The following is a 14,635-nucleotide window of genomic DNA, read 5'->3' as shown; positions in this document are numbered from 1 at the left end:
TCAACTGGGTCGCCAGAAAGAAAGTTTGAAAACCACTGCCCTAGGCCACTGGGTTCTTACTCTCCAGCCCTGTACTGAACTGTTTGGGTCAGATGGCATCAGAGACCGGCTGCTACTTCCTGACCTGGTCCAGAAGGTGAAGTCGATTGACGTAGGCTTGCTCTGTTTCCAACAGCTCCAATGCAATTTTCTTTTCTTCGGGATCCTGCGTGTACGGCAGAGGGAAAAATGGGTTTGGTCAGGCAGGTAGGAACAATGGGCGACCTGACAGAGGGCCAAAGCCAGCCTGGGTGTAAGTCAGTGGCGTTTGTCCAGATCAGCTTAGGGATGAATTTGTCCCAATGGGTCTAAGGCAATTCCCCTTGGCATTCCATAGGCCATATATGTGGCATGAAATCAGGGCAGTCCTATTATTCATTAACACATCAGAGAGAGAAGAGGAGAGGAACTGGTGTCGTGTGGCTAAGGGGTCTAAGCATCTACCCTTGGGCTCCCTGCAGACAAGTCCAAATGCCAGCTGGGCTGACTCAGCGCTCTTGGGGAGACAAGCTGGGACCCCTTTCCACTTCATTTTCAGGGGGGAAAGGTCTTTTGGCTAAAACTTTAAAAAGCAGCATCCTGCCTGCTCTCCATGGATATTAAAGAGTTTGTGGTCTTTTTAGTAAGAGCAGATGGCTGATTTCAATGGGAATTAGACATCTAAATAGCTTTGAAGTTCAGGGACCAGGTCTCTCTGCATCCTGCCATGCTCAGGGCCACGTTAGCAGGCTTCCATTCTGATTTATCTCCCTCCCAGGGACAGCTGTTTTACACAGTGGTTTTCATACCATTACTCCAGGCACTAGGCTGACCTCATTATCAGCTGAGCGGAACGTGGAGGGATCTTAACAAACGCATGAAGCAAAAGTGCCTCCGCTCATACAAGATCCATGTGCCTGTATTCGTTTACAGAAGCTGCCCCAGGGCAGATGGAGAAAGCATGCTCGGGCTGGGAATCAAGAGATCTGTGCCTCAGTTTCCTCCTTAGTAAAATAGGGATAATGATATCAAGCTGCGGGGGGGAGGTGCTCTAAGGGTTAACTCACTGTGGTCTGTAAAGTGCGTTGATATCTAGATGGGAATAACTATAGAAATGCAGGACCAGATCTTCAGCTGGTGAAAAGCACCGTAGCACCATAGAAGTCAATAGAACTAGGTTGATTTACATTGGGCCCGCAGAGTATTACTGTCTTATACCCAGGGTTAATAAGACTTTGCTTTTTTGCAGCACCAGTCAACCAAGAGCTTCCCGCACTGTACAAGCCCTCACCAAGAATTAAGACTCACAGCTCCCTTCGATGCAGTGGATAAAGTATTCTCCCCATTTAAGCTGCCGCAGAGCTCCCCAGGAGCCAGCGATCGTTCAGTACATTTGAAAATCTGGCCACTTCTCAGAGTAGCCTCTGTCTGGATTTTTGAAAAGCTCAGCCTTCCTGGGGAGGAAACTGGGACACAGAGAGGTGAGGTGACTTGCCCCAGGTCATACAGAGAGTCAGTGGCAGAGCTGGGATTCGAAACCTACTGTTCTGCCTCTCCGAGGTCTCTGCTCTAACCACACACCCTGGGCTGAGCCTCAGGCTTCAGTGCTTCACAGCAGTTCATTACCAAGCTATGACTTGTAGCTTCAATGCTATTCTGTTTGGAATCGGCGCCATGTGCACCAATGGCCCCCTATGAACAATAACCATCAGTACTGGGGGCTAATAGTGTATCCCCTCAGTTACCCTCCAGCATTTAAATACCCCCCCGGGGAAAGAGGCATTGAATGACCTGGTTCCTGCTGCCTCCTGGGCTTAACTCGCTGCCTGGCTGGGAATCCACTGGCTGCTGACTCCGCCAGCTGCTGCTGTTGATTTTGCTCTTGAAGGAACTGAGACACTTGACAGTGAGCCCTCTCCGGCCCTGTGGCGGGATCTCCTCCGGCTCCTGACACTGGGGCGGCTGGATTGCCCTCAGGGGAGGCTGGTGCCCCTCATGCTGATTCTCCGGCTCTGCTCTGTCCCCTCTGGCCTTGCTCGGAGCTTCCCTGCCTGCTGTGGGTGGGAGCAACGCGGATGCCGTGGAGTTCGGTACTGCTGGCTTGGTTTTGGTCGGGGGCTGTCTCGATTCCTTGAAGGGACTCCGGCAGGGTTTTTCTGCCCTAGGATCATGGAAACAGCACAGCATTCTTATTCCTCTGGTTATGGTCCAGTGCCAGCCTCGACGCCCTGTGCAGCCCAATGCAAAGTAATACAGGCCAGATCCCATCCCACTCCCCACAACCTCTGCCTACCTACCTGTGACCCCCTTCCACCTGGCTCAGCAACCCCTCCTTGTCTGTGAACCGCTGCAGCCACCAGTGATCTCACCTACATGGGGCAGGGGCCAAAGGGGTCGCTGACTGGTGCAGGGCACCTGTCATGTCTGCTCTGCCAGGCAGGGCCGCCCAGAGGATTCAGGGGGCCTGGGGCAAAGCAATTTCAGGGGCCCCTTCCATAAAAAAAAGTTGCAATACTATAGAAAACTATATTCTCATGGGGGCCCCTGCGGGACCCATGCCAAATTGCCCCACTTGCCCCCCCTTCCCCCGCCCCCGGGCAGCTCTGGGAAAAATAAATATTTAAAAACCTTCCGCATCTCGGCACAAACCCAGTTTTGAGAAAACTTCTTTTCAAGTCACCTTTACAAGGTATCACTGGTTCTCAGGATCAGCTAGTGCTAAAAGGCACTAAAGCTCATTAAAAAGGGTTGGACAAATATTTTCCGTCAAAACTTTTTTTGGATCGAAAACTAGGGTTTTTTTAAAAAGCAGAAAAAAATCACGGACAGTGTCTGCTTTCCTTCAAAATGTGTTGTGTTTTTTTTAATTGAAAAGCTGAAATTAGCCTGCCAAAACCTGAACATGGTTTGGGGTTTCAGAAGCATGTGGCCAAATATTGGCTGCTTGCTGTGTTTGATTGTTTAAAGAAATAATAAAAAAATTCTGCTTAAAAAAAAATCCAAAACTTTTGAACCACCTCAGCTTGTGACCAAATGCCTGAGCCCATCCAGTCAGAGATTTTTCCAGGTTTCTGATACTCTGCTGGCTTCCTTGACTTATATCTGTCTCCATAACTTTGGGTTCATTTAGCTCAGAACATAAGAACAGCCATACTGGGTCAAACCAAAGGTCCATCCAGCCCAGTATCTTGTCTACCGACAGTGGCCAATGCCAAGTGCCCCAAAGGGAGGGAATGTAACAGGTAATGATCAAGTGATCTCTCTCCTGCTATCCATCTCCACCCACTGACAAACAGAGACTAGGGACACCATTTCTTACCCATCCTGGCTAACAGCCATTAATGGACTTAACCTCCATGAATGTATCTGTTTCCTAGAGACTGGCTCCAGGGGGTCCCTCACAAACTGGAGACAGTTACTGTGGGTTTGTCTTTAGTATAGCTTATGTACATACTCCACGAACTGAGCATTTGAGCTTGTTCCAGAATCTGGGATGAGCCTATGTTGTGAAAACTGAAATGCTCAAAATAGCACATGCATGTGAATGGACACAGGGTGCTAAAATTAAATTAACCGAGGGGTTCTCAAACTGGGGATCGGGACTCCTCAGGGGGTCATGAGGTTATTATTGGGGGTCGTGAGCGGTCAGCCTCCACCTCAAACCCCGCTTTGCCTCCAGCATTTATAATAGTGTTAAATATATTTTAAAAGTGTTTTTAATGTATAAGGGGGTGGTCACACTCAGAGGTTTGCTATGTGAAAGGGGTCACCAGTATAAAAGTTTGAGAGCCACTGAATTAACCCCTCTGGAGCCTCGGGGAATGCAGGGAAGGCGGGGGGGTCTCCCTTGGTAGGGTTGGGAAGGAGGTAGGTGGTGTAGGATATTGCTCTTCTCATGTGGTCCCGCCCCCCCCCCCCATGGAAAAGATAACAGCTTGGCTCTTTGTGTTAAATAGCTGTCTGCAAGCCTCAAACTGCTGAATGAGCTTTAGGGTAGGGAAGGCTGTGCCTCCCCAAACAGCCTGGCCCTGCCCCCTATCTGACCCCCATCCACTTCCTGCCCCCCTCAGAATCCCCGACCCATCCTGCTCCTTGGCCCCTCACCGCCCCCCTGAGACCACCTCCCCAACCACCACCCCGGGACCCCACCCCCCATCAACTCCCCCGTTCCCTGTCCCCTGACTGCCCCGACCCCTATCCACCCTCCCCCGCCGAGTCCTGACAGACCCCCGGAATGCCCACAATCCAACCCCCCCTTCCCCATCCCCTGACCGGCCCCCCAGAACCTCTGCCCCCTGCCTGTCCCTGGGACTCCCTGCCCCTTATCCAACCCCGCCAGCCCCCTGCCATGCTGCTTACCCCCGCTTCCCCCCTCGACCAGAGCCTCAGCGCGCCACATCCAGGAGCTGCCCTGGCCCCCAGACAGCGCTGCAGCGGCCTGGCTCTGTCGGGACCTGAGCTCACAGCCCCGCCCCCTTACCATGTGGCTCTGAGCGGGGCGGAGCTCAGGCCCTGCCCAAGCCAGGCCACTTTAGCTCTGTCCAGGGCCACTCCTGTAGGCGCCGAGGGTTGGGGGAAGGCGGGGCCAGAGCCAGAGAATTCTCGTGAGGGCCCCTGTGGGGCCCAGGGGCAAACTGCCCCACTTGCCCACCCCTCTGGGCGGCCCTGCTGCCAGGGGACGCAGAGATGACAACTGCAGCCCAAAAATGTGGGCAGTACAGGCCAGGGAGGGCATGAGACCTGGCTGTTGGTTCATCACATGCCCAGGGCATGGGGAGCTTTGGCCTGCATCTAGGGCATCCTGACCCTTCCCCAGCGGGACCCAGAGGGCAGAGCAGCAATGGAAAGGTTTCCCCGGAGTGTAAAAAGCAACAAAGAGTCCTGTGGCACTTTATAGACTAACAGATGTATTGGAGCATGAGCTTTTGTGGGTGAATACCCACTTCGTCAGACACATGAACCCGGAGTGTGGTTCACTTATACAGTTTGTGGCCAATACCAAGCTGGGAGAGGTGGCTTTGGAGGATAGGATGAAAATTCAAAATGATCTGGAAAAACTGGAGAAATGGTCTGAAATAAATAAGATGAAATTCAATACGGACAAATGAAAAGTTCTCCACTTAGGAAGGAACAATCAGTTGCACACATACAAAATGGGAAATGACTACCAAGAGAGGAGTGCTGCGGAAAGGGATCTGGGGGTTAGAGTGGACCACAAGCTAAATATTATATGAGTCAACAGTGTGACACTGTAGCAAAAAAAGCAAACATCGTTCTGGGATGTATTAGCAGGAGTGTTGTAAGCAAGACACAAGAAGGAATTCTTCCTGCTCTACTCCACGCTGATTAGGCCTCGAGGATAGGACAAGAAGCAATGGGTGTAACTTGCAGCAAGGGCGGTTTAGGTTGGACATTGGGAAAAACTTCCTAACTGTCAGGGTGGTTAGGCACTGGAACAAATTGCCCAGGGAAATTGTGGAATCTCCATCATTGGGGATTTTTAAGAGCATCTTAGACAAACACCTGTTAGGGATGGTCTAGATGATACTTAGTCCTGCCATGATTGCAGGGGACTGGACTAGAAGACCTCTTGAGGTCCCTTCCAGTCCTACGATTCTATGATTGTAGGCCCAGATTAGGGTGACCAGACGTCCCGATAAAATTGGGACTGTCCCGATATTTAGGTGTTTGTCCCACATCCCGACCAATCTTTGGTCAGGACACAATTTGTCCTGATATTTCGTTCCACCAGCAGCACTTGCCTTTTTAATTTTTTTTCCCCTCGCTGCTCCACCGGCAGCACTTGCCTTGTTTTTTTTCTTCACCGGCAGCACTCGCCTTTTTTTTTCTTGCTCCGCCAGCACAACCCACCCCCGCCATGTGTCCCGATATTTTCTCCCTCTCATCTGGTCACCCTAGCCCAGATACACCCTCCAGCAGGCCAGGACCCACTCACATCCCTCCCTGTAGACCATCCTTCCTCCTCCCAGTTATATAAGTTCTTGTAACTCGCTCATTGCCAATGCACCTCCTGTGTGTGCACACATCTCCCACAAGCACACATCTTCATCCACATACTCTCTTCATGCCAGCAGGGCGTGCACCTTTTTAGGTGTGTATGCAAGAATGCACACACACCCTCCCATGTGCACACATCCCTAATGTGTGTGGGGGGGCAAACAGCCCACTTAGAAACACATCCTCATGCATGCACATCCTTGTACACACAGCCTAATGCACATACTCATATATGCACACACTTTTGCATATGCAAACATAACCATGTACACAACCCCATACATGCACATGCTTTCATGACAACCCCTTATGCATACGCTTCACACATGCATACACAATGCCTTCACAAGGGGACATCAGGAGCATGCCTCCCTTTCTCTCTAAAGCTGCTGGGTCTTCTGAGGGTCCTTCCTTCAGACCTTTACTCTAGAGAACATTTGTACACCTAGTATTGTGCACCGGTGGGAAACTTCTCCATTTCTGTGTGCAGTCTCAGTTGTGCTGATCCAGGCTAAACTCTTTTCTCTGTTCCACAATTGGCATTTACATTTCATTTCCAGCTTCCCCATCTTCCAAGCAAACCGCAAACCCCACTTTTATTTCCTCTTACAAAGCATAGCTGGAGAGCAACAAAAATTTGCCACTGCAGCAAATCTGATGAAAGTGATCAAGCCCCAGCTACATCACAGACCAAATCTGGATCTCAGGAACAGCTGCACGTGGCCGAGATCATGCAGATCACAACGCTCAGGACAAAGCATGTGAGAGCTGGAGACAAAGCACTGTCATTTGAGGGGATCTTGCTGTAGAACAAACTTCCTGAGCACACTGGGTGAATCTGGAATCTAACTTTCTTTAGGAAGCTGGAAAAACTTTCCTCTTTGAAAGAGTCTTTCCGCCATCAGAATGGTACTCACAGCCCTTGACAGCCCCTACTACCTCTAACCTCCAACCCTGATGCCTCCTTCTATTTCTACATTCCTGCCAAGCAAAGAGAGAAATTTAATCTAAAAAACTCTAACCCCAAGCAGAGTTTTGACCTTGAAATAGGAACTGTGCCAGCCTCCATGAAATCCATTAGGTATTTGGCTGTTGTTACTGTTTTTACCTGGAAGGTTCCCAGATACTATGGTGATGGGCAACAGGATAAAACTCTAAAATAAATAGAAAAATACAAAACCAGGCATGAACTGTGCTAAGTACCAAACTATTCTCTACACCTACTTATGTCACTGCTGGCATAAAGCCACAGAGATCACAGTAAGTCAACACAGGGAAATGAATCAGTTCAGAAAACTGCAAACCTATCTCAACAAGATAATTGAAACCATTCAACGGCTGTACCTGGGCAAAAGATTCTCCTCTGCCATTATATTCTGACTGATCTGTAGTGAAACCGAGTTCAAGGACACTGAACCGTGATATGTGAGTGAGCTGCAAAACCTTTTTGTTCAGTGTCTGTACAGCATCTAACACAATGGGGTCCTGGTTCATGACTGGGGCTCCTAGGCATTACAGCAGGGGTAGGCAACCTATGGCACAGGTGCCAAAGGCGGCACGCGAGCTGATTTTCAGTGGCACTCACACTGCCTGGGTCCTGGCCACAAGTCCAGGGGGCTCTGCATTTTAATTTAATTTTAAATGAAGCTTCTTAAACATTTAAAAAACCTTATTTACTTTACATACAACAATAGTTTAGTTATATATTATAGACTTACAGAAAGAGACCTTCTAAAAACATTAAAATGTATGACTGGCACATGAAACCTTAAATCAGAGTGAATAAATGAAGACTCAGCACACCACTTCTGAAAGGTTGCTGACCCCTGCATTACAGTAATACATATTAATCACCATTTTCATTGTTAACTCTTATAGAGACTTTTTCATCCACGGATCTCAAAGCATTTTATAGAAAAGGGCAAGTATCAATATCCCCATTTAAAAGATGGCAAAACTGAGGCACAAGGAGAGGAGATGACTTGCCCAAAGCCATACAATGAATTGGAGGCAAAGCAAGAGGTCTCCTGACTTCTTGTTCAGTGCACTATCCATTGGACTGCACTACCTTTCTGTCTTCCAAATATTCTGAACTGTCACACTATTTTACCAGGCAGTGTTGCAAACTGATAGGGTATCAAAAAATGAACATAATCTCTCGTCTAACTGAATATATTCTGTTCCCTTTCTCGGCGTAGGTTTCTTAGGCACATGTGCAAACATACCTGGGAATCAGATCACTGCAAATAACAAACTGGACTATGGTCTTAGTAAAGTTCTGAGTGGCCAAGTGTCCGCATCGAATGACAATTAGCTCCTGTCATGACTATTAGTTCCTATACTGGCTGTCTCAGTGGAGAGGCTGCGGACTAAAAGCCACAATTGCTGAACTCCCTCTGAGCCACTGGCCTGGTCTCTCAAGGGCATGGTGGAGGCATGTTGGCAGGACATTTTGGGGAAAACAGGCACTGCATTGCCCTGGCCCTTCCGTGACTGAACGGAGAACTTTTGTGAAGCTGCAGCATTGTGGGGTTGCAAATCTGGCACCAGCACTAAAATAGATATTAAATGAGCAATAATAAATCAGGGTAACCCTGAAGGTCCTGTGCAGAGCAGAATATACCCAGAACTCACTGTGGGGAGAGGGAGAGTGGGGCAAATTGATCAGCAAATTCACAGACTTCCCTTCAGCCCCCGTTCTCCTTGAACCTGTCTCCATCCATCTCCTGCTTGCTGAGTCCTGATTTGCACTTAACATAAGAACATACATAAGAACGGCCGTACCGGGTCAGACCAAAGGTCCATCTAGACCAGTATCCTGTCTACCAACAGTGACCAATGCCAGGTGCCCCCGAGGGAGTGAACCTAACAGGCAATGATCAAATGATCTCTCTCCTGCCATCCATCTCCATCCCCTGACAAACAGAGGCTAGGGACACCATTCTTACCCATCCTGCCTAATAGCCATTTATGGACTTAACCACCATGAATTTATCCAGTTCCTTTAGCAGTCAGGAAACTTTCTCCTTACCTGGGATCCTCAAACACAGCCACGAGATTAAACACAGTCATTCGATTGCCTCGTTCCCCCTCCATCAGGCTGGCTCTTGTGACTCAGGATTGGTCCCAGTAAGCCAGGTAGGAAAGAGCTGCAGAGAGACAAGACAGTTCTCAGATACGTCTTCTGTGCCCCTCTCTCTCTTTCTGTCTTTAGATGTTTCCGGGATATGCAAATGTACTTGGCTGGGGAGATTTGTGAGAAGTGAAGACAACCTGAAGTTCTTCTTGTTGTCCAGGGAGTGAGAGCCTCTTGCAAATATTATATGGGTTGGCCTCAAAAGGAAAAGTAAAGAGGAAGTAATGCAGGCTGCAGCAGGGAGAAACTGTGTGAAAACTACTGTGCACTGAAATAGATCCAGTGCAGACATGACTTCAATGTACATCTAAATTAAACCAGCTGGATGGGTGACCTTAATGAAGTAAAGTAGACCCTGCAGTGCCAAGCCAGTGTGTGCAAATCTGTAAGGGAACATACAGTAATAAACCAGTTTGCCCCTGGTGTGACAGGCTCCAAAAAACATGCTAGTACGTGCATCAGAGACCCAATGATAATATGCCAGTGTGTGCATGGCAGTGGAAGATCCTACAGTAACAAGCTACTGTGTGAATGCTCTGGGAGACCCTGTCATAAAACACTTGAATGTACATGTATCAGAGGGGTAGCCATGTTAGTCTGGATCTGTAAAAGCAGCAAAGAGTCCTGTGGCACCTTATAGACTAACAGATGTATTGGAGCATGAGCTTTTGTGGGTGTTCACGATGAAGTGGGTATTCACCCATGAAAGCTCATGCTCCAATACGTGTTAGTCTATAATATGTGCCACAGGACTCTTTGCTGCTTTGAATGTACATGTTATCAAATGCCCTACAATGGCTACTTAGCACTGTGTGCATGGCTATAGAGAGACCCTATAACATCCCACTGCGTGCACATTATGAGAGAAGCATGAGTATGTGTTATGAGAAACCCAGCAATAATATGCCAGGGGTCTGCATGCGACAAGAGACTCTCCTATAACACACCTGTGTATGTATAGTTTGTAATGTATGTGCTGTCATAACATGCACATGCACCCTGCAGTCACATGTTATGGGGGAGGATATATAATCATACAAGTCTAGGATTGGAAAGGACCTTGAGAGGTCTTCTAGTCCAGTCCCCTGCACTCATGGCAGGACTAAGTATTACCTAGACCATCCTAACAGGTGTTTGTCTAACCTGCTCTTAAAAACCTCCAATGACAGAGATTCCACAACCTCCCTAGGCCAGGGGTTCTCAAACTAGGGGTCGGGACCCCTCAGGGGGTCGCAAGGTTATTACATGGGGGGTCACGAGCTGTCAGCCTCTACTCTAAAGCCCGCTTTGCCTCCAGCATTTATAATGGTGTTAAATATATAAAAAAAGTGTTTTTAATGTATAGGGAGGGCGGGTTGCACTCAGAGGCTTGCTATGTGAAAGGGATCACCAGTATGAAAGTTTGAGAACCAGTGCCCTAGGCAATTTATTCCAGTGCTTAAGTATCCTGCCAGTTAGAAAGTTTTTCCCAGTGTCCAACCTAAATCTCCCTTGGTGCAATTTAAGGTAATTGCTTCTTGTCCTATCCTCAGAAGTTAACAAGAACAAATTTCTCTCTCCTCACTGTAACAACCTTTTATGTACTTGAAACCTGTCGTGTCTCCCCTCGGTTTTCTCTTCTCCAGACTAAACAAATCCAGTTTTTTCAAACTTTCCTCATAGATCATGTTTTCTAGCCCAGTGGTTCACAACCAGGGGTACATGTACCCCTGGGGGTACACAGAGGTCTTCCAGGGGTACATCAACTCATCTAGATAGTTGCCTAGTTTTATAACAGGCTACATAAAAAGCACTAAAAGTCAGTGCAGACTAAAATTTCATTCAGACAATGACTTGCTTATACTGCTCTATGTACTATACACTGAAATGTAAATACAATATTTATATTCCAATTGATTTATTTTATAATTATATGGTAAAAATGAGAAAGTCGGCAATTTTTCAGTAATAGCGTGCTGTGACATTTTTGTATTTCTGTGTGTGATTTTGTAAGCGAGTAGTTTTTAAGTGAGATGAAACTTGGGGGGGGTACGCAAGACAAAATCAGACTCCTGAAAGGGGTACAGTAGTCTGGAAAGGTTGAGAGCCACTGTTCTAGACCTTCAATCATTTTTGTTGCTCGTCTCTGGACTTTCTCCAATTTGTCCACATCTTTCCTAAAATGTGGCACTCAGAACTGGACTCAATACTCCAGTTGAGGCCTTATCAGTGTAGAGTAGAGTAGAAGAATTACTTCTTGTGTCTTGCTTACAACACTCCTGCTAATACATGCCAGAATGATTTTTGCTTTTTTTGCAACACTGTCACACTGTTGACTCACATTTAGCTTATGATCCACTATGATCTTTAGATCCCTTTCCGCAGTACTCCTCCCTAGGCAGTCATTTCCCATTTTGTATGTGTGCAACTGATTGTTCCTTCCTAAGTGGAGTACTTTGCATTTGTCCTTATTGAATTTCATCTTACTTTCTTCAGACCATTTCTTCAGTTTGTCCAGATCATTTTGAGTTTTAATCCTGTCCTCCAAAGCACTTGCAACCCTCCCAGTTTGGTATCGTCTGCAACTTCATATGTGTACTCTCTATGCCATTATCTAAATCATTGATGAAGATTTTGAACAGAACTGGACCCAGAACTGATCCCTACGGGACCCCACTCATTATGCCCTTCCAGCATGACTGTCAACCACTGATAACTACGCACCCACCTTGTAGCTCCATCTAGATTGTATTTCCCTAGTTTGTTTATGAGGTGGGCATGTGAGACAGTATCAAAAGCCTTACTAAGGTCAAGACAGACCACATCTACTGCTTCCCCCCATCTACAAGGCTTGTTACCCTGTCAGATAAAGCTATTAGATTGGTTTGACATGATTTGTTCTTGACAAATCCATGCTGACTGTTATTTATCACCTTATTATCTTCTAAGTGTTTGCAAATTGCTTGCTTGATTATTTGCTCCATTATCTTTCTGGGTACTGAAGTTAAGCTGACTGGTCTGTAATTCCCCGGGTTGTCCCTATTCCCCTTTTTATAGCTAGGCGCTATATTTGCCATTTTCCATTCTTCTCGAATCTCTCCCGCCTTCCATGACTTTTTGAAGATAATCGCTAATGGCTCAGATATCTCCTCAGTCAGCTCCTTGAGTATTCTAGGATGTATTTCATTAGGTCCTGGCAACCTGAAGACATATCACGTGTCTAAGTAGTTTTTAACTTGTTCTTTCCCTATTTTAGCCTCTGATCTGACCTCATTTTCACTGGCATTCACTATGTTAGACGTCCAATTACTACAAAACTTTTTGGTGAAAACTGAAACAAAGAAGTCGTTTAGCACTTCTGCCATTTCCACATTTTCTGCTCTTATGCCCTTAATAACTTCTCTTTGAAAAACTGCCAATGCTCTTGAACTGTTTTTCCCTTTAGATTTGCTTCCCATGGGATCTCACCTACCAACTCCCTGAGTTTGCAAAAGTCGGCCTTCTTGAAATCCATTATCTTTATTGTGCTATTTTCCCTCCTATCATTTGTTAGAATCAAGAACTCTCTCATTTCATGATCACTCTCATGCAAGCTGTCTTCCACTTTCAGATTCTCAACCAGTTCTTCCCTATTTGTCAAAATCAAATCTAGAAGAGCCTCTTCCCCTAGTAGCTTTCTCCACCTTCAGAAATAAAAAATTGTCTCCAATACATTCCAAGAACTTGCTGGATAATCTGTGCCCTGCTGTGTTATTTTCCCAACAGATGTCTGGGTAGTTGCAGTCCCCCATCACCACCAAGTCCTGTGTTTTGGATGATTTTGTTAGTTGTTTAAAAAAGCCTCATTCACCTCTTCTTCCTGGGTAGATGGTCTGTAGTAGACCCCTACCATGACATCACCCTTGTTTTTTACCCCTGTTATCCTTACCCAGAGACTTTCCACAAGTCTGTCTTCTATTGCCAGCTCAACCTCAGTCCAGATATATACATATTTGATATAAAGGCAACCTCTCCTCCCAATAACAAGGCAGTGGGTAAAGGTTACGGAAGGACATACAATAACATACCGGTGGGGACATGATATGGGAGGGCACTAGAGTTGCCAGATGAAGAGAGGGCACTTCCCCCCGCTGGCCACGGGGTGGTGCCCTTATGCCCCACACAGCAGGGCTGGAGCAGGACCCCAGTTTATTCAAACCTGGAGGTTCTGGGGGTTGGGTCCAGAACCAGCCTGCCCCTGCCAGTCTCTGAATCCACAGGGGATGGGGCAGTGTGTGCCATGCAGCAGCCTGGACTCCATTTACTTCGGCATCTTGCCTGGATGGGGCACAGGGGCCACCAACAGATCTCGGAGGGGGGGGGAGGGGGCTGGCTCATCTGTGCCAGCAGCAAGATGGCCAGGGGGTGAAGCCCGTTTCCTTTCCAAGCCCCGACCCCAGCCAGGGTCTGCACGAGTCCCTGAGCCCTTAGCACCAACGGGGTGTGATCTGCTCCAGGGGCCAATCTAGGGAGCAGGTTGCCCCGCAGCCTGTGTGTGTGGTTTGCTTTGCTCCAGAGCCCCACTAGCAGGCCCTGGCAGCCTCGCGGGGCGGGATCTGGCTTCGTCCTGGGTCACCCAGCCAGCACACCCCTGCTGATGCCCTTTCTCTCTCCCACGGAAGGGGCCTCATTAACCCTGTGGGCGGTGCCAGGAGTGCCTGGACGGCCCCCCTGCAGTGCAGCTCCATGGCGGAGGGTCCCCCTAGCAGACGGCAGCAATGCTGCAGGAGTCATTAGGCTGAATAGCTGTGTGGTGACATCCATGACGCGAGTTGTTGGGGCCTCTGCCCAGTCCCTAGTGGCGAGCACCAGATCAACCAGATCATGCTCAACCCCGCCGGCACCATGCTCTACGCTGCCGCCGGGAACTCTGTCTGCATCTGGGAGCTCAACAGGTCCGGTTGGGGCTAGCTTTGGCCCCCAGGCGAGGGCAGCTCTTGTGAGGAGGGAGACAGATGCTACATAGGCAGAGGGAGCAGCCATTCTAGGCTGGGCTGGGGCCTGCTCCCTCCCGGCTGGAAGCTGTGTTATTGAGGCAGGGGCGGATTTGGCCTGGGACTATTGGCCTCAGTGCCAAGGCTCACCAGCGCCAGAATCCTGGTGGAGGGGGAGCAGGAGGGTGCCCCCTGGCATAGACAGGGTGAAGGGCCACAGCCAGGACTGGCTTCGGGGGCAGCTGCCCTGGCACAAACCCCAAGCAGGTTAGTCTGCCTGCGCTAGGGCTTCGCACTACAGCAGCTGCTGGGGCAGGTCCCCGGGGAAGATGATCAGACCCAAGGGTGGGTGAAAGCAGAACCCAGCGCTGCAGCCCTTGGGGTGACTGGCTGGTGCGCTGAGCCCCTCTGTCACTGCTCCTGAGCCCAGCTTTCCGCCTCTAGCCCAAGGCCAGGATTGCGGCCCATGATGCCCAGGGACAGGGTGTGCCCAGGGATACTCCGTGCTTAG

The 14,635-nt window shown here is 48.5% G+C and overlaps 1 protein-coding gene across 2 annotated transcripts in view; it reads right to left on the bottom strand.

Annotated features, from left to right (window-relative positions):
• FGD2 (FYVE, RhoGEF and PH domain containing 2) overlaps nucleotides 1-14,635 on the bottom strand; it is a 43,755-nt gene that overhangs the window by 27,604 nt on the left and 1,516 nt on the right. Inside the window, exons 3-5 of one of the 2 annotated variants that reach the window (XM_045012388.1) lie at nucleotides 9,068-9,369; nucleotides 1,810-2,179; nucleotides 125-205 (exon numbers count right to left, since the gene is read on the bottom strand). In XM_045012388.1, the coding sequence (XP_044868323.1) occupies nucleotides 125-205; nucleotides 1,810-2,179; nucleotides 9,068-9,132 (516 nt within the window). In that variant the 5' untranslated portion in view covers nucleotides 9,133-9,369. The remainder of the gene's footprint in view (nucleotides 1-124; nucleotides 206-1,809; nucleotides 2,180-9,067; nucleotides 9,370-14,635) is intronic. The other variant, XM_045012389.1, reaches the window with a different exon arrangement.

This window comes from Mauremys mutica, chromosome 4 (assembly GCF_020497125.1).
Source record: "Mauremys mutica isolate MM-2020 ecotype Southern chromosome 4, ASM2049712v1, whole genome shotgun sequence".
Classification (NCBI taxonomy): domain Eukaryota; kingdom Metazoa; phylum Chordata; order Testudines; family Geoemydidae; genus Mauremys; species Mauremys mutica.
The sequence above is the reverse complement of the archived record's forward strand: the minus strand, read 5'-3'. Positions and strand labels throughout refer to the sequence as shown.